This window comes from Heloderma suspectum, chromosome 14, assembly GCF_057233095.1.
Source record: "Heloderma suspectum isolate Gila_16-S chromosome 14, 16-S_ref, whole genome shotgun sequence".
In the NCBI taxonomy this organism is placed as follows: domain Eukaryota; kingdom Metazoa; phylum Chordata; class Lepidosauria; order Squamata; family Helodermatidae; genus Heloderma; species Heloderma suspectum.
Genome location: NC_139471.1, coordinates 12,927,435 through 12,954,335, shown reverse-complemented (window position 1 = coordinate 12,954,335; position 26,901 = coordinate 12,927,435). Strand labels below are relative to the sequence as shown.

Sequence of the window (26,901 nt, the reverse complement as noted above, 5' to 3'; positions counted from 1 at the left end):
CGTGCACAGTGGTGCTGTTGTGAAAAAAATGTGGACAGGGGACCTTTTCAAAATGGAAACAAAAGGAATGGTGGATTCTTCATGAGAGAGTCCCCATTAAAAAAAGAGTCACCACATTCTTTCCAGGAGCTGGAATCCTGTTTGATTCTCTGCAGTCCACTTAAGGACCTATGCTACCTTTATGAGATGCTTACCCATGCGTGCATGTGTGTGTAAGAGTCTTACTGGACCATAAGAACCTTATGGGGATGCAAAGACATAAAATAGGATAATGTTTCCAAAATAATAAAATAAACCCTTACGCTGCTATGGAAATGTTAGCTGCTGACAGCGGACTAACATCCGCTACCTCCTTGGCTTTCTGCAGGGCAAGTTTTTGGTTGGTGGCCTCTTCCATCTCCTCTTCATCCTGTTTTGGAAGACAATGAGACCAGAAAGAATGCATTACTTCAACTGGCTTTTAAATAGTTTTTTATTGGGTTTGATTGAAAGGATAAACAAAGAAACACAGAGATGGCCCTAGGGATGGCGGAGAATTCCGCCACAGATTTCAGTGAGGCTGAATGCACTGGCATTCAGCCCCCTGAAACCCATGGCAGAATGGCCTCCCACCCCCCCCACCCTGCGAAATCCCCCCCAGGACAAAGCTTACCTGGGGCGGATGTTCCGGCGGCAGCGGCGGCAGCTGGTCTCTCGGCTGGCTGCTGTGGCCGCCATTTGCCTCCTGCCAGGCTGCCGTGATAGGCTATGTAAGTATTTACGTAGCCTATCACGGTAAAGGCAGCCATGCAAATGGTGGCCACTATGCCATTTGCGTAGCTGCCTTTACCATGATAGGCTACGTAAATAAGCCTATAATAGAGCCGCCGTTTGTGCCCCTGCTCTTTGCTGTGATAGGCTACATAAATACTTACGTAGCCTATCACGGCAGCCTGGCAGGATGCAAATGGCGGCCGCTACGGCAGCCGCCATTTGCGGCCGCAGCAGCCAGCCATGGCCGGAACTCCGGCTACGGACGGCCCTGGCTGGCGGCTCCGCGGAGCCACCATGGAGCAGAGCTGACCCAAGGAGGATTCCAGGGGGAGGGACGGGGCGCCTCCCCCCCCACCGCGAATCAAAGCTGCGAAAAGGTAAGTGACTTTTGTACATCCCTAGATGGCCCACCAACACAACAAAGGAAAAGAAAACTAAACAGCAGGAGGAAGGCTACTAGAACAACTATCGACATCAGGTAAAAGATAAAATGCAGAAACAGACTGAGTACAGACATTGAAACGGACAGGAAGAGAAGAGGTACAGAACAGAGCTCAAGAAGAAGTTCAGCAGAAGAGGAGCCCAGGTGACATGCGGAGACACTGCTCAAAAAGAGAGAGAAAATCATGCCCTATAAAATTGAGTTAGTATCAGAGGCACCCTGCCAATCACAAGCCATCTTTTCCAAAGATCTTTTCCAAAGCACAAAGATCCAGGATATGGCTAACACAGACGTCAATGAGAGAGAGAAACATCTCTCTCTCTCTCTCTCTCTCTCTCTCTCTCTCTCTCACACACACACACACACACACACACACTATATAGCAGCCTTCCCCCAACCTGGTGCCCTCCAGAAGTTTTGGACTACAATTCCTAGCATTCCTGACCTTTGGCCACACTGGCTGAAGCTAATGGGAGTTGAAGTCCACAACATCTGGAGGGTAGCACGTTGGAGAAGGCAAAAATACAAAGGTCCACTGGGCATTGTCACTTTAGGAATATAGGAAGCTGTTTTATTCCCAATCAGAACACTGGACCATCAATGGTCATTAATCCTAAGGTTGCCATTTCAAGGCCAGCAACCTAGACTCATGGGGAAGCTTTAGGCAAGCCACTCGGGCTCCCTTCTGGATTTGTAAATAGAAAAAAAAAAATAGTGACCTTCCTTAAGGTACTATTATGAAAACTAATCCCCCTGCAATGAATTCATCATTATTTTATAGAATGCAGATGTGATTAAACAAACAACAAACCCTAATGGAAGAGACCGAAAAATGCAGAAAGTTGACCAAATTGACTGGAAAATATCCAAATCAACTGAGCTTGAAAAATGCCAAAAGGCTGTGATACTTGGCATTGTTCATTCATATCAAAACCCTTTTTACTTCTTTCTGCTTTCAGAAAGAAAGAAAAAATGTCCCTTGGATTGCAGCAGCTGGGGGCACTGCTTGGCCATCACACTTTCAAATGTAGTTGCTCCTTTTAACCAATGAGCTAGCACATCTGTAAGGTGTGAATCCTTGCCATGGTTCATGAAGAAGGAATCTGTCAAGGGCTCCTTGGCGGCCTCTTTCAGTCTAATCCAGTAGCCAAGTCCAGACACAGACAAAGGGATTCTTTTCAAAGCTTTATTCCTCTTTTACAACTTAACAACAACTCTACTGTTAGCAACTAGATATGAGCAGCAGAGTACCTATGCCCTAAGTTGGAACAGTTGGTCCCTGTTTGAAGGAGAATCACTGGCAGACCCTGAACTGATGGGCTAGGGAGAGTCCCTCCCCTTTTCCCTCGGATCCTTTGGGCGCAACTGTTGCTTGCGCACCAACCGGGCACTACACCTCCTTTCCGCACCCTCCATTTGGCACCGCCCCCTGCGTCGGCGTTGAGCATCCAGCAAGCCCTCTTCCCGTGCTCTCTCACTCCCGGGACTGCTATCTATGCCAGGAATGCCGGCTGGAGGAATCTCTGCCAGCTGTTGGCCCTGGGAAGGATGAGTGCGCTCCTCTCCCAGGAGCGGCTGCTCCACCTCAGAATCAGAACTACTCTGGGATTCTATGGGTTCAGTGTCCACCCTGACAGAATCCAAGCCAGACTAAATGAATGATGGCCCATTAAACAATTGCACAAAGTCAATATTTCACTGCTGCCAACCTCCAGCACATTTATCAACATACTTGTAGATGATGGGCTGGTTCAGAGATTCAAAATTGTATCTTACGACACACCCTGTGTGTCTCCACAGAGACTCATTCACCTGGAGGATGAAATGTAAAACTGTCAGGCCAGCTTGGATTAATGAGAAAACCTGATCTGGTAGCTATTATAGGAACCAGTGCTTAACAGATGACTAAAAGGCAGCAGGGGTCCTTGAACCAGAAACTCTGGCAGTCGGGCCCAGACATATCATTCCCTGAGCCATCCAGACAGCTCTCAGGTACAGTGAGGTATTGGCCTCATCTCTATTGCACTGCAGCGCTACCCATGCAAAGTCTAGCCAGGGTGTTGCAGCTCTTCAGTCCAGCCAGGCCAGGGGACCTGTGGAGCCAATGGGGGCTCTAAATTGTCCCACTTTGGCTCAGTCAGACTCAGCAGTAAGGCAAATAAAGGGGCAAATCCCCCTTTGGACAAGTCAAAGGGAAACGTCAGTGAACTGGCAAAGGTCAAGCAGAGAGGTATCAGTCCAGCAGAAGAGCAGTTCTAGGCAGGAGCAATCAGCAATCAGCAAACAGGTAACAGTCAAAGGCAGGACCGACCCAAGACATTTTGCAGCCTGGGGCAAAAAGAAGACAGCACCTCTCCCATTACATGTACAAAAAGCTAGCTGGTCCGTCAGATGAATCTGTCTTCAGCTCTGATGACGGGACAGTGTCCCACATTGCACCGGAAGGCAGCAAGTTAACTGATGCGGTGCAGACAGAGCCAGCTCTGTGGTGCCCAGCTCTTTCCGCCCAAAACCTTGCCGCTGTCTCCCGGCTTTTGCTGCTGGGGTGACTGCTTAAGTCTGTCTGTCTAATGTGAGGGCTGGCCCTGGTCAAAGGCAAATGAGCTCAGCGGAAGGCAGGTCAAGCAAATCCTCATCGTGATCGCCTTACACCTGGAAACCTATGTCCTCACTATGGGAGGCTGTGTGGATCCAGAATTGCCCTTCACAGCCACCCACAGACCCACTGCTAAGACTCTACCCCCAGAAGACAACCTTACTCGGTTACGAGTGATCGCCATGATTACCAGGCAGGAGGAAGAGTTCCAAGACAGGCACAACCGAGGTCCAAACACAGATAAGCAGCTAGATACAAATGCAGTTAAGCAAGAGTCCAAAGGTCAGTAGCACGAAGGTTCAATCATGGCATGAGATCAGCAAAACAAGGTACAAGGCACTAGAGCTGATGTTGCTTGCAGCAGCAGCTAGACTGGACCTGAAGGTTTATGTAGCCTGAGCTCCCACAGCCCCACTCAGGGCTCAGCCGCAGTTCGTTCGTTCGTTCATTCATTCATTCATTCATTCATTCATTTATTTATTACATTTATATCCCATCCTTTTTCCTCTTGCAAGGAACCCAAGGTGGCTTACATTGTCCTCCTCCTCTCCATTTTAGCCTCACAACAACAACCCTGTGAGGTAGGTTGGGCTGAGAGTCAGTGACTGGCCCAAAGTCACCCAGTGAGCTTCATCACAGGCCCTCTGGCAAAAGTCCTACTCATGAGGATTCCGACTATGTAACCAGGCACTCCTCTTCACAGGAGTAGGGATGGCAGAAAATTTCTCCCCGAAACTTTGGGGGGCCGAGCGCCAACGTGTTCGGCCCCCCGAACAAGTTTTGGGGAGAAATCCTCCGCCCCCCCCGCCCCCCGCCCCCCCCCCCGGGACGGGACTTACCTTCCCTGAATGTCCCTCCCGGCGGCGGGTCCAGCTGGCGGTTCGTCCGGTGTTCGAGCGGGGCGGGAGCGGCAGCCAGTCTTTCGACCGGCTGCCGCCCCCGCCATTGCAATCAAAGAAAAAAAAAAAACTGTCCCCTGATAGGCTACGTGACGATTCACGTAGCCTATCACGGCTAGATTTGCAAAGTCAGCCGTGATAGGCTACGTGAATCGTCACGTAGCCTATCACGGGTGACTTTAAAAAAAAAAAAAAGCGCGTACACGAATGGCGGCCCCCATAGGGAGCCGCCATTCCCATTCCTTATTTGGTCACTGTAGTCTACGTCAATCTTTACGTAGACTACGGTGAAAATAAGGGCAACGCTATTTGCGTTGCCCTTATTTTCGCCGTAGTCTACGTAAACATTGACGTAGACTACAGCAACTAAATAAGGAACACGAATGGCGGCTCCCTATGGGGGCCGCCATTCGCGTACGCGCTTTTTTTTTTTTTTTTTAAAGTCACCCGTGATAGGCTATGTGACGATTCACGTAGCCTATCACGGCTGACTTTGCAGATCTAGCCGTGATAGGCTACGTGAATCGTCACGTAGCCTATCAGGGGACTTTTTTTTTTTTTTTTTACTTTCGTGTTCGCGGCCGGGCGAGGCGGGAAGCCTCCTCCCCGGCCTGAATTTCGGCCGGGCGAGGCGGGAAGCCTCCCCCCCCCCGGCCTGAATTTCGGCCGGGCGAGGCAGGAAGCCTCCCCCCCTGGCCTGAACTTCACGGGGGGAGCAGCGAAGCGCTCCCCCCCACCGCGAAAAAGCTGCGAGAAAAGGTAAGTGACTTTTGTTCACCCCTACACAGGAGTTCCTCTGGCTTGCCTCTTGAGATGACACCACTCCTGAGGGCCAGGGCGTCACTCAGCCTCTGTGTCAGAGGTGGAGACCCTCACCTCTTGTGGGGATGGGCCTCTGTTCATCTCTCCCCTGATGTCTCCTCATGGTCTTCTGACCTGAGCTATTCTGTAGCATTCTTTGTCTTTGGGAGCTCTTACTTGTTTGCTTAGGGCACAATCCTATCGGATCCACCCTGGGTATTCATAAGCCTCTGAACTTGGAGGCTTACCCCCATAGTTGCGTTGGTATAAAGTTCCTAAATTAGGAATAGCAGTCTCTTCTCAATATTGGTCTCTGCAAGCTTATCCCACAATTGACTCCTATTGATTGAATCAAAGGCTGAGAAGAAGTCAATGAAAGCAGCAAAGAGCCTTTTGGAAGGACCAGTCGTATATCTATGAATTAAATGGTGCAAAACAAAGATCTGGTCCACAGTGCTATGGTCTTTCCTAAACCCAGCTTGTTCCTGATGTAAAATACCATTTTCATCTTCCCAGTCTGACAACTTCTGGAGGAGGAAGATAAATCTATCTAACAGCTATAGATTTTGGAGCTGACATCCAGTAAACTGATTGGCTGACCTGGAGGCTTACAAATATCCATTGCAGAATGAGAGGAGCATGGCATCTCCCACTCTGCCTTTAAGCTAGATGGGCATTTTTGCCCATCTAGCGGAGGCTTCAGGGAGGAGGATGGAAGGCGGTTGGGGTTGGGGAGGGCATTGGATATATCATATGGCTGCTGGCCTGGTCTCCTCCCCTCCTGGCCCCCAGTAATGCCCCCTTCCCCCCATCTCTGCACTCTGTTTTTTGAGCATGGAGAGGTAGATAGTGTCGCTCTCCCCATGCTGGCTATGAGGGGGAGGGGAACATGGTTTCCTGGCTCTGAGGTCGGAGCCCTGTTTCCAACCTCGGAGCCAGGAAACCAAAATATTCTCTGTCCCTCAGATGCTGTAATATGCTTAACTTTGCATATCTGTGGCCGTAATATGCTTAGTTTGTGCAAAGTGCAGGCACAATTTGTACAAATTAAGCACATTATGGCTGAAAATTGTGGAAATTATGCACATTGCGGCCATAATGTGTGTAAATGTTGATTTAAGGTGGGGGGAAACCCAAGAAGAGTTCCCACATTTTGGGGGAAAGCCCATGGCTTGGCTCACAAATGCAAGCCAAGACAGGGCTCCAGAGAAATCCGGCAAGCCTAAAAGGGCTGGATTTTCCCCACGACAGCCATACCTAACACACGTACGACTGTCAATGTAAGAAGATGCCTGCTGGCTCAGACCAATGGTCTATGTAGTCGAGCATTGCTTCCCCCACAGTGGCCAACTAGATGATTCATTTATGTACTAATGATGTGCTCTGGACAATTAATAAGGAACATTTTAAAACATGTTTCGAACTCAGAAGAACATAAGAAGAGCTGTTCTGGATCAAAGCGAAGGCCTATCAAGCCCAGCATTCTGTTCACACAGCAACCAACCAGATTGCCCCTGGGAAGACCACAAGGACATCAGTGCAACAACACCCTCCCAGAAACTGGCATGGAGAGGCAGACTGCCTAAGATCCTGGAGATAATCTATAACCATCAGGACTGGTGGACATTGATCAACACAATCAATTCAGAATAAAACAACAAAATGCAGACCACTTCAGTTACTTTAAGCAAAACCTTACATGGGGGTAGCAGTCTTATGGCAGCTAGTCAGCGGCTAGACGGCCATAGGATATCTGGTTTTCTGGGAACCGACCTTTCCCCCCCTTCTGCACTGCCTCGCAGGCAGCATGGAACAGCCCCACGCTCCAAAAAGGAGCATGGAGCGGCCAAAATGGAGCATTCTGGGGGGCGTTCCAGGGCGGGGAAGGCAGGAATTCTGCTACGACACAGCCTATGTATCATCCGGTAGCCTCCTCCCCCGTTCCGCCTTCCTGCGGATAGACAGCTGAAATGAGCTGTGTAGCTGCCAATGCAGGGCAGGAGAAGCAAGGAGGGGACAATCCCCTCTGTGCGTCTCCTGCCCTGCATGGGATACACAGTTGCCTCTGAGTTTGGAGGCAGCCGCTTATCCCCATAGGATTACGCCCTAAGAGATCAAGGTGAAAAACACTGAAAACATGATCTTAAAATGATCTTAAAATGCTTTGGGAAATAAAAAGGTCTTCACCTGGCACCAAAAAGTCGGCAGCAGGTGAGCATCCCACAATCAGGGCACCACAACCAAAAAGGTGGTGCCTCTGGGAAGTCCAAGAGCAAAATAGCAGAGCAAGAACCTTCTCCTGCCGTTGTTCCCCACCACCAGCTAGTATTCAATGGCAGACACTGCTTCTGAACCTATATGGACAGTTGCTAGCCACTGATAGAACTCTCCTGGTCCATTAATTTCTCTAATCCTTTTTTAAAGCCATCTAAGCTAGTGACCATCATCATGCCTTGCGGGCGGCAACCCGTTCCATATGGGAATTTTGCACTGTATGGAGAGGTCAGACCGTGACTCCTATCAGCCCTTTGATCTTTTTGGCCACCTGACCAAACTTTTATAACATGAGCGCATACCAAGTGAACTGGTGAATAAAGTGGTTTGTGAAGCTTATGTTACATTGCTGTACTTCCTTTACTCATTTGGAGCTGTTCTCTGATTAATTACTGCATTTTGGCCCTGTGCACAGCTCTGATTTTGATTAGCGTTAAAATGCAATTGTCAAAGGAAACCAGCTCCCTGGCAACTTGATTAGAGTTCCAGGTCACTTTGGAGTGTGTGTGTGTGTGTGTGTGCGTGTGCGTGCGTGCGCACACGCGCCATCATATTTACTCAGCAATAAATCTTGTGCTGTCTAGGTATGTCATGTAATTGAACTACTTTGATTTCCCCATACACTTTCTCTTTCGAAAAGCCCTAGTGATTTTTGGATCCATGGTCTGAATTAAACTGAGAGTGTTTCAAAGGAAGCTGCGTGATTTATCAGCGCTTTTGATCCTATCAATATTTAATTGCCCTCCACCATGAACACTAACAAAGTCAGCTTTCTAGCCTGCCCATCGCAGTTGGCTTCTGAAATATTCAAAGGGAGAAATTCAAAGAATTTAAAAGGAACCAGGCTGAACGCTCACACTCTCTCTTTTATGCTTGAAGGAGCCTCTCCTCGCCACAGGCTGAGGCATTCTCACTGGGACTCCTCATGAAGACAATAATAAATTCCCAAGAGGAAAAATATCGTTGGGTTTGATAAAGAAGTGGGAAATGAGACTGATTTTGGACAGGAGGAATCTTTCCACAACAAAAATAGTTATATATCAATAAGGTTGCTAAGAGGGGTGGAGAGTCGCAACAGTAGACCACGGCCCAAATTTCGAGATTGTGCCTGAGGGTGGCTGTTGGCTACCTTGCACAGGGAGACATGTAAGCGTGCAATGTGCAAAGGTCATGCCCTTTGGTTTCAGCCTGATAAGATTCCCCACCATGATCTCTACCACCACCACCACCTTGGTTTCAGCCTGATATTCCCCACCATCATCTCTACCACCACCACCACCTTGGTTTTAGCCTGATAGGTTCCCCACCATCATCTCTGCCACCACCACCACGGTTTCAGCCTGATAGGTTCCCCACCATGATCTCTACCACCACCACCACCATGATTTCAGCCTGACATTCCCCACCATCATCTCTACCCCACCACCACCATGGTTTCAGCCTGAAAAGATTCCCCACCATCATCTCAACCACCACCACCATGTTTTTAGCCTGATAAGATTCCCCACCATCATCTCTACCACCACCACCATGGTTTCAGCCCAAAAAGATTCCCCACCATGATCTCTACCACCACCACCACCTTGGTTTCAGCCTGATATTCCCCACCATCATCTCTACCACCACCATGGTTTCAGCCTGATAAGATTTCCCACGATGATCGCTACCACCACCACCACCACCGTGGTTTCAGCCTGATATTCCCCACCATCATCTCTACCACCACCACCACCACCACCACCACCACCACTGCTCCCTTCTTATGCAGAGTAAAAGCCTCCCCTGCATGGGAAATCTCTGAGCCATGCCAAAATCCACATATGCCTCCCTCTTCCATTGTAAACAGCCACATTTCCTTGCCCTCCAGGGATTTTATCAGCAGTACCAACCAACCAAACTAAGAGAAACCATGATCTGAAATGAGCATTTCACTCTATTCCTTTCATCTACAGCCCCCCCTCAGAAACAGTGCCTGAGTCCTAAGAAACCGGTTTTCCAGATTTTCCATCTTCTAGTAGCGTAGGTCATCATGGGCTTCAGAATGGGATGCCAGAGCGTCCAGTGCCTTACCTCCTGTGTTGCTTCTCTGCTGAAGGGACTACAGGCTGAGCTGTGTTAGCTGGAGGCACTGCCTTGACAGCATTACAAACCCACGAGCAGGGCATGAAGTCAATAGCCCTGCCTGCATTGTTTACCTCCCAGCAAATTATGTTCAGGCTTTCTCTTTATCCATCATGGCTAATGGCCATAAGTAAACCTCCTCCTCCTCCAATATGTCAAATAATCTGGGGGGCTGAGCTGCTGAAAGTTCGATGAACGTAACCCCCTGGACAGATTCCTCTGACATCTGTATTCAGAATTTACCACTAGTCCACTGGGCATAGTGTGAAGAGGTCCTTCCTTCTCTCTCTATCATAGGAAGAACATAGGCAGCTGCCTTATAATGAGTCTTCTTGATAATCCCAGAGTGCAGAACATGGAATTGTGGGCTCCAGTGACAGGTAGCCAGATTCCAGCTGAACATCAGGAAAAAATTCCTGACTGTTAGAGCAGTATGACAATGGAACCAATCACCTAGGGAGGCGGTGGGCTCTCCACACTGGAGGCATTCAAGACAAGGCTGGACAACCACTTGTCAGGGATGCTTTGACTTGGATTCTTGCATTGAGCAGGGGGTTGGACTCGATAGTCTTATAGGCCCCTTCTGTCAGGGGTATTTCTGAGTGCAGGGGAGTGGGATAGCAGTTCAGATTCTGAAGGAGAACCATCAGACATGGGGGAGGTGTGTTCCCAGGCTAGTCCAGCTATGAGTAGGCTGGCTTCTCAAGTTACAAACGTACGGATAGGGATGGCGGAGAATTTCTCCACGAATCTCAGGGAGGCCGAATGCCAACGCATTCGGCCCCCCGAAATTGGCGGTGAAATTCTCCGCCGCCACCCCCCCCCCCCGGGATGGGACTTACCTTCCTCGAATGTCCCTCTCGGCGGCGGGTCCCGGCAGCGGTTCGGCGGCAGTTCGTTGGGGGCGGGGGCGGCGGCCGGTCTTCTGACCGGCCGCTGCCGCCGCCATTACAAAATAAAGTAAAAAAAAAAACAAACACGTAATAGGCTACGTAACGATTTACGTAACGATTTACGTAGCCTATTACGGCTAGATTTCCAAAGTCATCCGTGATAGGCTACGTAAATCCTTACGTAGCCTATCACGGATGACTTTGGGAAAAAAAAGAAAAGCACGTTCGCAAATGGCGGCGCCCATAGGCGCTGCCGTTTGCGTTCCTTATTTGGTCCCGGGTAGTCTACGTAAAGATTTACGTAGACTATGGCGAAAATAAGGGCAACACTATTTGCGTTGCCCTTATTTTCGCCGTAGTCTACGTAAATCTTTACGTAGACTACCCAGGACCAAATAAGTAACGCAAATGGCGGCGGCCATGGGCGCCGCCATTTGCGTAAGCGCTTTTTTTTTCCCCCAAAGTCACCCATGATAGGCTACGTAACGATTTACGTAGCCTATCATGGCTGACTTTGGAAATCTAGCCATGATAGGCTAAGTAAATCGTTACGTAGCCTATCACAGGTGTGTGTTGTTTTTTTTCCACTTTTGTATTTTGCGGCCGGGGAGACGGGGCGCTTCTCCCTGGCCTGAATTTCGGCCAGGCGAGGCGGGGCGCCTCCCCCCCCAGCCTGAATTTCGGCCGGGCGAGGCGGGGTGCCTCCCCCCCCGGCCTGAACTTCGGGGAGATAACCGAAGCGCCTCCCCCCCACCGCGAAGCAAGCTGCGGGACCAGGTAAGTGCCTTTCGTACATCCCTACGTACAGATGGCAAAGCTTGAGGGTCCTTCCTCACCCCCCCTCCCCCATGAGAGATAGCGAACAGGAGATTGACCTAATAGATGCCAGGCGCAGGCGCAGAGCAAAGAGAGAGAAGGCAGGGGCAGAACTGAGATGATCTACCTGATTGGCCTTTCATGAGAAGCTGCGCTTAGAGGCCTCACGAGAAGAGAGGGACCTCCCCCCCTTAAGTTAGGCTAGTGAGACTGCCTCCCTCTTCAAAGAGCAGGCAACTCTCGTAAATTCCATTTGGATCCCCCGAAGGCATTCCTTGTAGATGGGGAGTTTCTCTGAAAATTTGCATCTGTATGACCCTGTGAAGAATTGGATTAAAAAGCTATAGACTGAAGCCTCTCATCTGTGTATGTTTGGGCATTTGAAGTGAAGTGGGGGCTAAGGGAATCTTGACACCTTCTAACCCTGCTATTCTATCATTCTATGAGTCTACAGTGATTATCTACAGTGATTAGCAGGAACTCTTCAGAGTTTTAAACAGGAGACTTTCCCAGTCCTGAACTTGGGACCTTCTCTTTCATGCAAAGCATGTGCTCTACTATAGAGCTATAGTCTTGCCCTAAAAGGCCTGTCCCCGATTCCCCCAGTTGCATCAGCGAGTCTGGGAAATGAACGCAGGGCCTTTTGCACTTTCTCCCCACTATGATGATCAATTCTCCACCACCACCACCACCACCACCCGTCCTTAATCATCTTTTTCTTTTCTTTCCTAATCCCCAAAGCCCCAATGATCTTAGGCCATGAGGCTTCATTTCAGGATGAGATGTGCCATGCTTCTTCGTAAGTTGCATGCACCCAGAACTGCATCACTGCTTATCCTCCACTCTTCTGCGTGACAAAATGGATAAAGCTAGCAATGGCCATGCATCATGATGGTGGTATGTTGCCTCCAAGATCAGAGGGAGCATGCTTCTGAACACCAGTTGCTGGGGAAGGAGACAGCCGTTGCCCTCATGTCTTGCCTATGGATGTCCCAAGGTCATCTGGCTGGCCGCTGAGGGAAACCAGACTAGATATGCCTTTGGCCTGATCCAACAGAGCTTTTCTTGTGTGGTGCTGCTCACCTGAGCCAAGTTGGGTTGATGATGCAATGTTTCCTAGCAAACTTCTTCCAACCTCTGGCAATAAAATGCTCTAGAGGAAGCTGGAGGGGATCCGTGCAGATCTAAGTAGAGTTCAAGGGCATTTAACTGGGCAGGCAGCAATTCTTTTCTCCAAAGGAATTGGAAGAGTTTTCAGAAAATTCACCAGCTTCCTTTGCAGGAAGATAGACAGTGCCAAGCAGTCCGCACTGCCAACCCTGCCAAAAGCTCCCCCCCCCTTTTTTTTGCACTCACCTTGGTCAACTCTTGTGCGTTGGCAAGGTTGTCTACAGCAATGGCTAAGAAGACATTCAGGAGCGTGTCTGATTAAGCTGGTAAGGATCTTAAAAGGATCTACACATGTGGTATATTAAAGATATGGTTTTGTCAGCAGATTATCAAAATGGTAGTATGTTGATTGACAGTCACACACATTGACGAGTTACAGAATGGATAACAACCACCATCTGTTAATGAATGGTGTATGAGAATTTGGGATATGGCCTATATGGTCAAACTAATATTATAATAGTAAGGGAAGGAAGGCAGCAACATGACTGATTTATAGAGAAGTAAAGTCTCTTTGCTACTTACTGGAAAGACAGAGGCCAAGATGTGGAAAACCTTACCCTTGTTGGGGGCGATGTAATTATTGGACTGTATCTATTTGGTTAAGGATGATTTCAATAACAGGAACAAATTGATGTAGTGCCGTGTATTCTACTTTGTAGGATTATGCCTGTATGTCTACCTTCCCCAATCTGTTTCCTCCCAGATGCTTCAGACTTCAACTCCCAGCAGCCCTAGCCAGCATGGCCAATGGTCAGAATCTGAGAGAATTGAGATGCTCTACCAGGTTAGCCACTCACTGGAGTCAATATTTTATGTATTTATGTATTTATTTATTACATATATATCCCACCTTTTTTCCTCCTTAAGGAACCCAAGGCGGCATCCTCTCCATTTTATTCCCACAACAACAACCCTGTGAGGTGGGTTGAGCTGAGAGTCTGTGACTGGCCCAAAGTCACCCAGTGAGCTTCCATGGCTGAGTGGGGATAGAACCCGGATCTCCCGACTCCCAGTCCAACACTCTAGCCACTACACCACACTGGCTCTCCAGGGAGGACCCTCCATGAGGAAAGGGTTTAGGAAGTCCTTCAAGTTCTGTGTAAGTTGCCTGTTAGTTTAATGGCAACTCTCTTACTCTACTGAAGTCTTTTCTATTAGTGAACTCAGGATTAGCTCATTAGGCCCTGGGGCAGTTTTGGACCTCTACAGAGTCTGTATTGTTGGAAAGACTCGCTAACAGCATAAGAAAGGAGCATTGACTGGTAGATGGAGTCTCTGCCTGTTGATGGGACAGCAAGAGGGCTCGGAGTTCTGACAGCGGACAGCATTGCAGCCTAAAATACACATGCCAGGTAAACCTATGCATGTCTACTCAGAAGTCAGTCTGGTTGCATTCAAAGGGACTTCCTTACTCTTCAATAAGTCTACATAGCATTGTGGCCATAGAGACTCAGGCTCAGAGGCAGAGTTTGACTAGTTTCCCTTGGCAATGGGGAAATCACTGATTTTCCATCCATTTCTTTTATGCCTCATCACCTGGGGGCTAAGTGGCAATGTAACGTGCTTGACCTAGCAGTGAAGGCTTGCAGTGACCTTGGACTGGCGGGTGGGGGTGGGGATAAGCAGAAGAACAAGGTAAGAGAAGCTGCAGAACTAGGGTGTTAACAGAATATACCCATTTTCTTCCCTTGGTCTCTTCTTCCATCGTTTCCTCCATCTTTTATTTCAGATTGTAAGCTCCATGGTGCAAGAACCTATCTAGTCTGTTTGGGCCTAGGTGACACCTAGATGGTGTTATACACCCTGGTGGCACTGCATAAACAAACAAACAAACAAACAAACAAACATGATTTTAAAAGTTCAGGGGGTCTAAGCCTGGGGTGGGGAAACTATGATCCTCCAGATGATGTTGGACAACAGCTCCCATCATCCCTTACCATTTCCCATGCTGTCTTGGGCTAGTTGGAGTCCAAGAACATCTGGAGGGCCATAGGTTGCCCACTCCGGTCAGGGACCCAATTTAGCAACTCTAGATGAAGCTCAATATGCACGCAATATGCCAACAAATTTGGAACACTCAACAGTGGCCACAAGACTGGAAAAAGTCAGTTTACATTCCAATTCCAAAGAAGGGCAACGCCAAAGAGTGTTCAAACTACCGCACAATTGCACTCATTTGATATGCCAGCAAGGTGATGCTCAAAATCCTACAAGCTAGGCTTCAACAACATGTGAACTGAGAACTACCAGAAGTACAAGCTGGGTTTCGAAGAGGCAGAGGAACTAGAGATCAAATCACCAACATTTGCTGGATCATGGAGAAAGCAAGAGAATTCCAGAGAAACGTCTATTTCTGCTTCATTGACTACGCTAAAGCCTTTGATTGTGTGGATCACAACAAACTGTGGCAAATTCTTAAAGAGATGGGAGTACCAGACCACCTTACCTGTCTCCTGAGAAACCTGTACGAGGGACAAGAAGCAACAGTAAGAACCGGACATGGAACAACCGATTGGTTCAAAATTGGGAAAGGAGTACGACAAGGTTGTATATTGTCCTATAATAAGCCCTGCTTATTTAATTTATATGCGGAGTACATTATGAGAAACGCTGGACTGGATCAATCACAGGTCGGAATTAAGATTGCTGGGAGAATTATCAACAACCTCCGATACGCAGACGGTACCACCCTAATGGCAGAAAGCAAAGAGGATCTAAAGAGCAAAGTGGAGAGTGCAAAAGCTGGTTTGAAATTCAACTTTAAAAAAATGAAGATCATGGCATGTGGCCCCATCACTTCCTGGCATATAGAAGGGGAAGAAATGGAAGCAGTGACAGATTTTATTTTCTTGGGCTCCAAGATCACCGCAGACAGTGACTGTAGCCATGAAATTAAAAGACACTTGCTCCTTGGCAGGAAAGCTATGGCAAACCTAGACAGCATGGTAAGAAGCAGAGACATCACCTTGCCGACAAAGGTCCGTATAATCAAAGCTATGGTTTTCCCAGTAGCAATGTATGGCTGTGAGAGCTGGACTCTAACGAAGGCTGAGCGCCGAAGAATTGATGCTTTCGAATTGTGGTGCTGGAGAAGACTCTTACAAATCCCCTGGACTGCAAGGAGGTCAAATCAGTCTATCCTAGGGATGGCGGAGAATTTCTCCCCGAATCTTCAGGGGGCCGAGCGCCAACGCATTCGGCCCCCTGAAATCGGCGGTGAAATTCTCCGCCCCCCCCGCCCCCCCTGGGACAGGACTTACCTTTGGCAAATGTCCCTCCCGGCGGCGGGTCCCGGCGGCAGTTTGGCGGCATTTCGTCACGGGCGGGGGCGGCGGCCGGTCTCCCGACTGGCTGCCACCACCGCCATTGCAAAAAAAAAAAACTAAAGTAAAAAAAACAACAACACCTGTGCATAGGCTACGTAACGATTTACGTAGCCTATCACGGCTAGATTTCCAAAGTCAGCCATGATAGGCTACGTAAATCGTCACATAGCCTATCACGGGTGACTTTGAAAAAAAAAAAAGCGCGTAAGTAAATGGCGGCGGCCCATGGGCGCCGCCATTTGCGTTCCTTATTTTCGCCGTAGTCTACATAAATCTTTACGTAGACTAGATGTGCCAAAATAAGGAATGTAAATGGCGGCGCCCATGGGCCGCCGCCATTTGCGTACGCACTTTTTTTTTTTTTTTTCAAAGTCACTCGTGATAGGCTACGTGACGATTTACGTAGCCTATCATGGCTGACTTTGGAAATCTAGCCGTGATAGGCTACGTCAATCATCAAGTAGCCTATCACGGGGTCTTTTTATTTATTTATTTAACTTTTTGTTTCGCGGCCAGGGAGACGGGGTGCTTCTCCCTGGCCTGAATTTCGGCCAGGCGAGGCGGGAAGCCTCCCCCCCAGCCTGAATTTCGGCCGGGCGAGGCGGGAAGCCTCCCCCCCTTCGCCTGAACTTCGGGGGGAAAAGCGAAGTGCCCCCCCCCACCGCGAAGCCAAGCTGCAAAAAGGTAAGTGACTTTCGTACATCCCTAGTCTATCCTAAAGGAAATCAACCCTGAGTGCTCATTGGAAGGACAGATACTGAAGCTGAAGCTCAAATATTTTGGCCACCTAATGCGAAGAGAAAACTCCCTGGAAAAGACCCTGATGCTGGGAAAGACTGAAGGCAAAAGGAGAAGGGGACGGCAGAGGATGATGAGATGGCTGGATAGCATCACCGATGCAATGAATATGAATTTGAGTATACTCTGGGAGACAGCAGAGGACAGGAAGGCCTGGCGTGCTATGGTCCATGGGGTCACGAAGAGTCGGACACGACTTAATGACTGAACAACAAGAGATGAAGCTGCTGCAAAACGAAGGGGCTGACGAGGGCAGAAAGTATCGAAGAAGGTCAGTTAAATCGTCATGACAAGGCAGCCATTCTTATTAACTTAAGTCCCATTGATTTCAGTGGGTCTGTTCTATGTATGACTAAGTCTGGATCCAACTCAGTATGTCCTGTTCTCTACACCTTAGACTTCTTGCCAGGACCAGCTTGTGTAAGAAGAGGGGGGTGGGAAACAGGGGAAATTATAATTTCACTGGCAGCGCTTTGAGTTCCAATAACAAAGGATTTAAGAGATATTTATTCTTGTTTCCTGCCAGCTGGACTTGAACAGGGGAGCCTAGCTTTATAAAAGTGAGGTGCATGAGCAGGGGTGAGTGAAAATAAATGTCACGACTGACACTCTCAAGTGAATGAAGAATGTGGGGGGGTTATACTAGTGGGGCCTGCAACAAAATGTTGCAGCCGTGGAGTGCTCCTGTTGAGCGTTCTGTCCAACCAGTCACATCTTCTTCTGGATACTCTTCTCTCCACCCCTGATTTTCCACCCCACACCCCTCCACCCAGCAGCTAGCATCCCATGGCAAGTGTGCATGCACAGATTTCATTGGAGTTGGCGTATTTTTGCCCCTCAAGAGTGTGTGTGTGTGTTGGTTCTTTTGGCTACATGAAATGTGGCCCTCAGCCCTGAACATTACTAGTGCAAGGAATTACATTCTTGGGAGCCAGTGGGGTGTAGTGGCGGGAGTGTTGGACTGGGAGCCGGGAGATCCGGGTTCTAGTCCCCACTCGGCCATGGGAGCTCACTGGGTGACTTTGGGCCAGACACAGACTCTCAGCCCAACCTACCTCACAGGGTTGTTGTTGTGAGGATAAAATGGAGAGGAGGAGGATAATGTAAGCCGCCTTGGGTTCCTTGCAAGGGGAAAAAAGGCGGGATATAAATGCAATACATGCATACATGCATACATGCATACATGCATACATGCATACATAAATAAAATAGTTGCACGGAAGTTCTTCATCATCCAGCACAAAAAGCAGTTACTGTTTTGGAGTAGAGTGTTTAAAATCACCCTTAGATTCTGAATTATTATTGTTTTGCTTCTTGAGTGAGACTAAAGAGGAAATATCTTCTAAGATGGTGTTGCCATCTGCAGGGTGTGTGTTGTTTTTTTTTAAAGCACTTGTATGAAAAATATTAAAAACACATACATGTGTTGATTAATCAACTTTTTAGCTGATTTTAAAAGTTTGTAATTCATTAATCAAACCAATAAATTGATTAAAAGTTGCATCCTGACTAGGGTTTCATTGAAACTTAGAGTAAACCTATTGAAATTAATGGGACTTAAGATAATCGTGCCTGACTTACAGCCCACTGATGTCAATGGGTCTGCTCTAAACATGACTAAGTCTCAATCCAACCCATAGATTTTTTTAATTCCACTCAGTTGTTATTGTATGTGTTTCTTTGCAGAGAAAGAGAGAGAGAATATTTCACACTGGACTCAAATACTGTCTGCAGTGCATTTAGAGGAAAATATGCAGTGCTGGATGTGACATAAGGGCAGTTTCAACATAGGATATATTCATAGAATCATAGAACCTACTATTCTATGATTCTGTGAATATAACCTTTGTCCGTTTGTTTTATTGCCTTTATATCCTGCCTTTTTTTTCCTCTTGCAAAGAACCCAAGGCAGCATACATAATCCTCCTCCTCTCCATTTTATACTCACAACAACCCTGTGAGGTAGGTTGGTCTGAGAGTCTGTGACTGGCCCAAAGTCACCCAGTGAGCTTCCATGGCCGAGTGGGAACTAGAACCCGGATCTCCTGGCTCCCAGTCCAACACTCTCACCATTATGCCACACTGGCTGTCATGTTGAAATTGACCTTATGTCACACCCTAATCTAGCACTGCGTATTTTCCCCTAAATGCCCTGCAGACAGTATTTGAGTCCATTGTGAAATATCCTAAGTTGGGAAATTTCTCTTTTGGATATTTTTGCCTCTGGCTAGCAGCTCTGACTGTCCCTCACTGATGTTCTGCTTTCCTTAATGGCATCTCATTATTTCAAGTCATGCCTATTTTACTCAAATCTATATAACAGGACTGGCTTTTTTCTCTCTAGGCAGCTAACTTTAAATTCCGTTTCCTGACTCTCCTATTAACTTTTTGTTTGATGGTTAGAGGATGAGAAGGAACAAGGAGGGACCTCTCTCCAGGGAAAAGGATGACCCCTATGTGTAATGAGCATTCACAGCTGTATCCAAATGGAGGCAGATTTCATCTGGAATTTAGGGCACTGTCCAGCAAAAAATAAGGTTCACAAAAATGAGAGCAGTGTGAAGATAATCTATAGAAGGGACCAGAGAAAGATCAGAAGAAATCTCAGCTTAAAAACATCAGAAAACATGCACAAATCCAGCACCTTTTGGGCCCTGCTGGCCCTTTGTCATGGGAACTGTGTATATTTAGAAGGGGGAATCTTAGAAGAGATTTATTTGTTAAGCATGTTGTGAACCACATACCTTGCTGCTGCAGAGCAGAAGCAAAGGTTTGCAAAAGTTTTCCCCCTAAAAGGCTGGCCCTTCCTGAACTCAGACACTCTTGCATTCATGGCATAACCAATACTCATCATGCTGGCTCTGCACCTGTGCAGAGAGGGAGCAAAGCAGTGCAGGATGAAGCCCTATGTGTGGTTGGATGGTGGGCCTCAGAAGCTCCAGATGATGAGCAAAGCCAGTCCAATTGCACAAGCAAACTGGGATGAACGGGGAATGGAACAGTGTGTCCAAAATCCTGAACAGAAGCACTCCACACTGCAACATTTTGTTACAGATCCCATGTATCCACAGAGAGAGAGAGTGTGATAGAGCATAACCCAAGATGCTGGAAAAGATTATTTATAACAACTAGGGATGTCAGAAAATTCTACCATGGATCTCAGTGAGGCCGAATGCCAGTGCATTCGGCCCCCTGAAATTCATGGCGGAACGAAGCCCCCCGCCCCCCCATCCCGCGAAAGGCGCGTGAAATGGAGCACTTGCCTGCTGCTGTTCGCGCTGCTTTGCGAATGGCGGCCGCATCTGCGGCCGCCATTCGCTTCTTCATTATAGCCGTGACAGGCTATGTAAATAATTACGTAGCCTATCACAGCTAACACAGGGATGCATTTGCGTCCCTGCGGAGGCCGTGATAGGCTACATAAATGTTTACGTAGCCTATCATGGCAAAAAAAGGGACTGTAAATGGCAGCCGCCGTAGCCGCCGCCATTTGCGTTCCTTTTTTTTTTTTTTGCCGTGATAGGCTACGTAAATATATACGCAGCCTATCATGGCAAAATACAGGGACGCAAATGGCGGCAGCTACGGCAGCTGCCATTTACGTCTCTGTGCAGCCCAGCGGCTGGATGTCCGCTGCAGGTTGCCCTGGCCGGCAGCTCCGCGGAGTCGCTGCGGAGCGGAGCTAGCCAGGGAGAATTTCAGGGGGGGGATGGAGCGCCTCCCCCCCACCGCGAATGTCACCCTTCGAAAAGGTAAGTCACTTTTGTACATCCCTAATAACAACACCCAATGCTTTTTGGCTCTGATATTTTTAGGGTGCACTCTTATCAATTGCACCCTCAGTGATTGGAATCCCCCAAACTTGGAAGTGTCCAGTCATCCAATGCAGGCTGAGAGAAGCAGCAGAGGTGACCTTTGCCCCTCCGTCCTCCCACCCTGCAGATATCGCTAGACAGGCTATTTAGCCCATCGAGCAAGGGTGCTTTGGAGGGGTGGGGAAGGAGGCTGGGGGAGGATAATGCATGTTCTGGCCTCTCTGGCCTCCTCCCCTCCCCACCCACCAAAACACCCCCTTTCATCCTCCTCTGAGGTCACTCTTCCAACCTCAGTGGGGAAGGGGTGGGGAGGAGGGTCAGATCTCCAACTCCCGCTGCCAAAGTCAGAGTGCTATCTCCAACCTCAGAAAGGTGAATCCAGACAACCCTATGGTCCCTGTGATGCTGGCCCAGGGACCATAGGATTGCTGTCTTAGGAGTATTCTTCAGGGGTAGCTTTAAAATTGTCTTCAGAGAACTCTAAAAGATACTGATTGATTTAAAACATTTATATCCCCCCCCATATCATTAAGATCTCAAGGATGCATACAGATAAAATGGATTTAAACAGTATAAAACAATAAATAATTTGAGCAGCTAAAAACATATTAAACAAGCTAATATCAATTAAAATCTAAAACAATAAAACCATTAAAACCGTTAAAACAGTGTGATACCCTAAGGAATGCATTTAGCCTTCAAAGGCTTCGGTCAAAAGCCATGTTTTTACTTGGTACCAAAATGAGACCAATGTCTGCGCCAATCAGGCCTCCAAAGGGAAGGCATTCCACAACCAGGGTGCCACAGCAGAGATACGTCTCTTGATATGTCTCTTCAACGCAACAACTGGCAGGTTAGTGTAACTATGTAAAAAGCCCATCTAGCAAAATAGGTGCTGGGGGGGGGGGAGGTGGAGATCGCCTCCACCACTCCTCCCACCCTGCATTGGATGATCGTAAGCCTCTGAGTTCAGGTTGAGGGCTCGACCCATAGGATTGCACCCTAGATACATAAGCAAGTAAAATGCGTCAGGAAAGGCCAACCAAGAGAACAGGACAATTTAAATAGCACCTTCCTACACACCCTAATCTTGCTTGGAGATGTTTGTTAATATTAACTGGAGATCGTGCTGCACGTTAAAAGTAAATCAGGGATTCCTCTTACTCCAAATCAGCTTATGTCTGAAACACTTCTCAAGGGAGATTTTACCGTCATGTTCTTGGATGTTTGGTGTGTCTTTATATAATACACATATGGCCTAATTGGTTTTCTAAAAAAATCAGATCAACAAGATCACATTTCGGTCTATACAGACGTTACCTTGGGGGGGGGGGCTGCACATTAAGGTACGTTGGCATTCTTCTTTGTCAATGGAGCACTTGGAAGGGTGGATTTTACAGAGACCAACTGGCTTGATTTTTGGGTCAACCCTAACAGAATGGCTCCTGCTGTTTCAAAAGCACATGGCCACGCCACAACTGGTTACAGTGAAGTCAGCTTTGTCAGAGTGGTTCCCCTTTCATACCATTAATGACTTAAAAAAAAAAGAAGGAAAGAAAGAAAGAAAGAAAGAAAGAAAGAAAGAAAGAAAGAAAGAAGGAAAGAAGGAAAGCCAGCCAGCAAGCAAGCAAGCTGGCTGGCTGGCTTTTCCCAAATGTGCATTTCATCTCTGCACAGGTATTCCATTGCAGCCCACTCCATTTTCATCTGCAAGAGTTCCAGAGAATTAGAAAGTGATGCTTGATGTGTTATGATTTTACAAATATGCTGTGTGGTCGGCCATTCCCTCTGGAGTATGTGGTGCATTATATATGAGCTGTTCAGTTTTTTGCAGTAATGGAAAGCGAAGGCTGGGGGCAAGGAGGGGGGAACTGCAAATAAGGCTTTGCAGTCAAGCCCCCCCCCTTGCCCTCCCTATGGGATGTAACAGGCATGATCCGTACCAGACACACAGATGAAAAAGAACAAAAGAGATGGCAGAAATAATTCTTTAAAAGCCTCCTTCTCAGAGGGTGACTTTCAGGTGGAATTCTCCATCAAAAGGGAGTGGAATCTTTCTGAGAGGACACAGCATGGTGTCCCCAAACTTGACAACTTGGGAAGGTTTGTCTGCCACTGTCGCCTGGCAAAGGGGCGATCGGCTTCACAAGCTTAAGAAATCATGGTTATCATTGTATCTTAGCTGATCTGCAATTTCTTTGCAAGCAGGAAATGTATTTCATTATTTGGATTAAGAGGCCATTCAACCAGGAACCTCTCCAGGCAGGAGCACTGTTGAAGTGAATGGGAATTACACAACAGCAGGTATGTGCTTTTAACATACGGTGGTGTTGTGGAGGCGTAATGAAGGGCAGCAAAGCTCTGGAACTTTTTTCTTTGCTTTCCAGAGTGGTGACCTCATCTCTGTCAGAGGCTCAGGCTAATGATCAAGATGCAAGTGAATTAGGGATGTCAATGAATTCCTCCACGGATCTCAGTGAAGCTGAATGCCAGTGCATTCGGCCCCCCAAAATCCATGGCAGAACGAAGCCCCCCGCCCCCCACCCGGCGAAAGGCGCGAAAACGGAGCACTTACCTGGTGCCGTTTGCACTGCTTTGCAAATGGCGGCCATGTCTGCGGCTGCCATTCGCTTCCCCATTTAGGCCATGATAGGCTATGTAACTACTTATGTAGCCTATCACGGCTAACGCAGGGCTAAGTATTTACACTAAGTAAAATAGCGTTGCCCTTATTTTCGCCGTAGTCTACGTAAATCTTTACGTAGACTACAGCGACCAAATAAGGAACGGGAATGGTGGCTCCCTATGGGGGCCGCCATTAGCTGTACGCGCTTTTTTTTTTTTTTAAGTCACCCGTGATAGGCTACGTGATGATTGACGTAGCCTATCACGGCTGACTTTGCAAATCTAGCCGTCATAGGCTACGTTAATCGTCACGTAGCCTATCACGGAGGCGTTTTTTTTTTCTTTTCTTTTATTGGAATGGCGGCGACGGCAGCCAGTCGAAAGACCGGCTGCCGCTCCCGCCCCGCACGAACACCTGCCGAACTGCCGGCCGGACCCGCCGCCGGGAGGGACGTTCGGCAAAGGTAAGTCCCGTCCCGGGGGGGGGGTGCGGGGGGCGGGAGGGTGCGGAGGATTTCTCCCCAAAACTTGTTCGGGGGGCCGAACACGTTGGCGCTCGGCCCCCCAAAGTTTCGGGGAGAAATTCTCCGCCATCCCTATCCACAGCTCAGCTCACAGACACAAAATGAGTTGTACATGCTGTGGAACTCTGTCGAACCAAAAAATTGGATTAGGGCTAGCCTATCGTGGGAAAAACCACAGATGCAAATGGCATAGTGGATGCCATTTGCAGCCGTAAAGCCCTTAGTTTAAGCTAAATGCAGCCATTTACGGCTGCATTTAGGTTAATATAAGAGCTTTACGGCCACAAATGGTGTAGTGGATGCTATTTGCGTCTGGAGTCAGCCCTTAACTTAGCAATATGGCATGGCAATGGCAGCCGGCCGACCGTATTGCTGGCAATATGGAGCTGGTGGCTGGATCCACGGAATTGCCACAGAGCGGAGCTGGCCGAAGAGGATTCTGGGGGGAATGAAGGATCCGCTCCCCCCATGGGCAGATTCCCCCCCGGAGCAGCAGGTAGGGAATCCGCCCATCCCTAATCCTATCCAACCTATCTAGAGCTACTACTGCACAATTTGAGAGATATGGAAAACAAAGAGTCTCCCCTATGAGCCTACTTGTCCCCTGAGATCTTCAGGGGAGGCCCTTCTTGTCATCCCGCCACCATCACAGGCATGTCTGGTGGGAAAGTGGGAGAGGGCCTTCACGGTGGCTGCCCCAAGGCTCTGGAACTCGCTTCCCAGGGAGGCGAGAATAGCACCCTCCTTGATATGTTTTCGCAGGCATGCAAAAACCTTTTTGTTCTGGCAGGCCTTTGGGGATAGCTAGTCTGGACCTGTGAGAATAGATGGATACTATCTTTCTTGTTGTCTCTTAACATTTTGGTATTTTATACAATTTTAATATTATCGATGATTTAAATACATTTTTAGCTTTTGTATACTTCTATTTATAGTTTTTACCTGCACAAGTTTTAGTGTTGTAAAGCCGCCTTGTGTCCCAGTATTGGGGAAAAGGCAGGGTATAAATAAACATAACAGCAACAACAACAACAACAACAACGTTTAGGCGTTGAGACCAATGACGATCAGTATGATGTAGAGAAGGGGTGGACAGATCTGAATATACTGGTATATGTCTGGATGATTTGCCATAGATCAGCAAGGACTTCTGACTCTCAATTCTTTAATAATTGGAGCAATAAACTCACTCCATACTACCACCCTAAATTATACTGCTGAGGCGAAGAAAGCATGGAGGTGGATTTTTGTGTAGAAGGTCTGTGAGTTCTGTTCAGTTCTGGCACTCAAAGGAAATTCCTGGGCTCCGAATCCTTTAATTCTAGGCTTATTTCTTTCACACCAGTTTCCAGGTCTCAGGGTTCTAGTACAAAACGAAGTCTATTCCACAAGCCTGAAGTCTGCCCACCTCCCGTGTAGAGGCTAGAGCAGTCTTCCCCAAGCCTCCAGATGCTGTGAACCATGTCTCCCAGCATTCCTGAGCATTGGCTATGCCGGCTGGGGCTGATGGGAGTTGAAGTCCAAAACACCAGGCTCAGGAAGGCTGGGCTAGAGTGTTAGATTTGGACCGGGGACTCCTGAGTTCAAATCCCTACTCAGCCATAAGGTTCAGTAAGTATCCTTCAGCCAGACATCATCTCTCAGTCTAAACGACCTCATAGTGTGGCTGAAAGGATAACCGTTTGGTGAAAATCATGTATGCCGCTTTGAATTCCTTGAAGGATGAGCAGCATAAGCTTGCAATAAGCTGCTACTTGCAAGTCAAGGGAAGCGAAGCGTGCATTGGTGCCAATGTGATCTTCCATCAGAATGCAAACAGCAGGTTCGGAGAGGCCATTTTTGTCAGGACGGTGGCAGGGAGAGAATGAGTTAAATTTCCCCTCCTCAAGGCACATGGTCCCAAGGCTGCTAGGGCTTCCTGTTACTTACATAACAACAAATCTGCGTGACACTGTGTCTCGATTTTACAAATGTGAACTAACTAATTCCTCTGAAGCTATGGAGGCAGGGCGGCAGCCAAGCGTCTGCAGCATCCTATTCCCGTCATTTTTAAAGTAAGGGCAGCTTGTCAATGTTCAAAACAAACAAACCAAAATACGCTGTTGTCTTTGGGGTCGGGGGAGGAAAACCTGTGCTTATTGTTGCCTGAGTGGAACTGAAAGTGTTTCAGCTGGAGGCAGCTAAAAGTTTTTGAAAGCTCGAATGCAATTTTTCACATAAGCGACCGCATTTCACAAATAAATCAATACTTCAGCTAATGGCTTTCCAGTAACTTGCACCAGCTGTCCATTAGCAGGTCACCGTGGATTCTGAACGTGCATGTACCAGCGACGGTGCAGCTCAAAAGACCATTAGCAAATCACAATTCGGCAGCGCAAAGGATACAGTTACCAAACAGGGTCAGGACAATGAAATAGACTGAAGAGAACATTCCTGAATGGACGCCTCCCTGGGATTCTATCCCCTGGTACATCACCGCGTTCCAATCTTCCCCGGTCAGAATCTGCAAAGTTAAAGAGCAAAAAAAGAAGAGTGTGAAACAAAGACAACAGGAGCCTTTCTCCGGGGGCCTGGGCCACCTGAAACAAAGCTCTAAGGCACTGAGGTTTCTCTGTGGCACAGTGGCCCTCGTAATGCATTCTCTGTGAAAGTGGGCACTCCAACCTCACTCCCAGGAGGTTGGCAAAGCTCTAAGGCACTGAGGTTTCTCTGTGGCACAATGGCCCTCGTAATGCATTCTCTGTGAAAGTGGGCACTCCAACCTCACTCCCAGGAGGTTGGCAAAGCTCTAAGGCACTGAGGTTTCTCTGTGGCACAATGGCCCTCGTAATGCATTCTCTGTGAAAGTGGGCACTCCAACCTCACTCCCAGGAGGTTGGCAAAGCTCTAAGGCACTGAGGTTTCTCTGTGGCACAATGGCCCTCATAATGCATTCTCTGTGAAAGTGGGCACTCCAACCTCACTCCCAGGAGGTTGGCAAAGCTCTAAGGCACTGAGGTTTCTCTGTGGCACAATGGCCCTCGTAATGCATTCTCTGTGAAAGTG

The 26,901-nt window shown here is 48.0% G+C and overlaps 1 protein-coding gene across 1 annotated transcript in view; it reads right to left on the bottom strand.

Annotated features, from left to right (window-relative positions):
• Nucleotides 1-26,901, bottom strand: part of CACNA1B (calcium voltage-gated channel subunit alpha1 B) — a 479,093-nt gene that overhangs the window by 144,463 nt on the left and 307,729 nt on the right. Inside the window, exons 17-19 of the mRNA XM_084821407.1 lie at nucleotides 26,242-26,359; nucleotides 12,952-13,019; nucleotides 303-409 (exon numbers count right to left, since the gene is read on the bottom strand). Coding sequence (XP_084677533.1) covers nucleotides 303-409; nucleotides 12,952-13,019; nucleotides 26,242-26,359 — 293 coding nt within the window. The remainder of the gene's footprint in view (nucleotides 1-302; nucleotides 410-12,951; nucleotides 13,020-26,241; nucleotides 26,360-26,901) is intronic.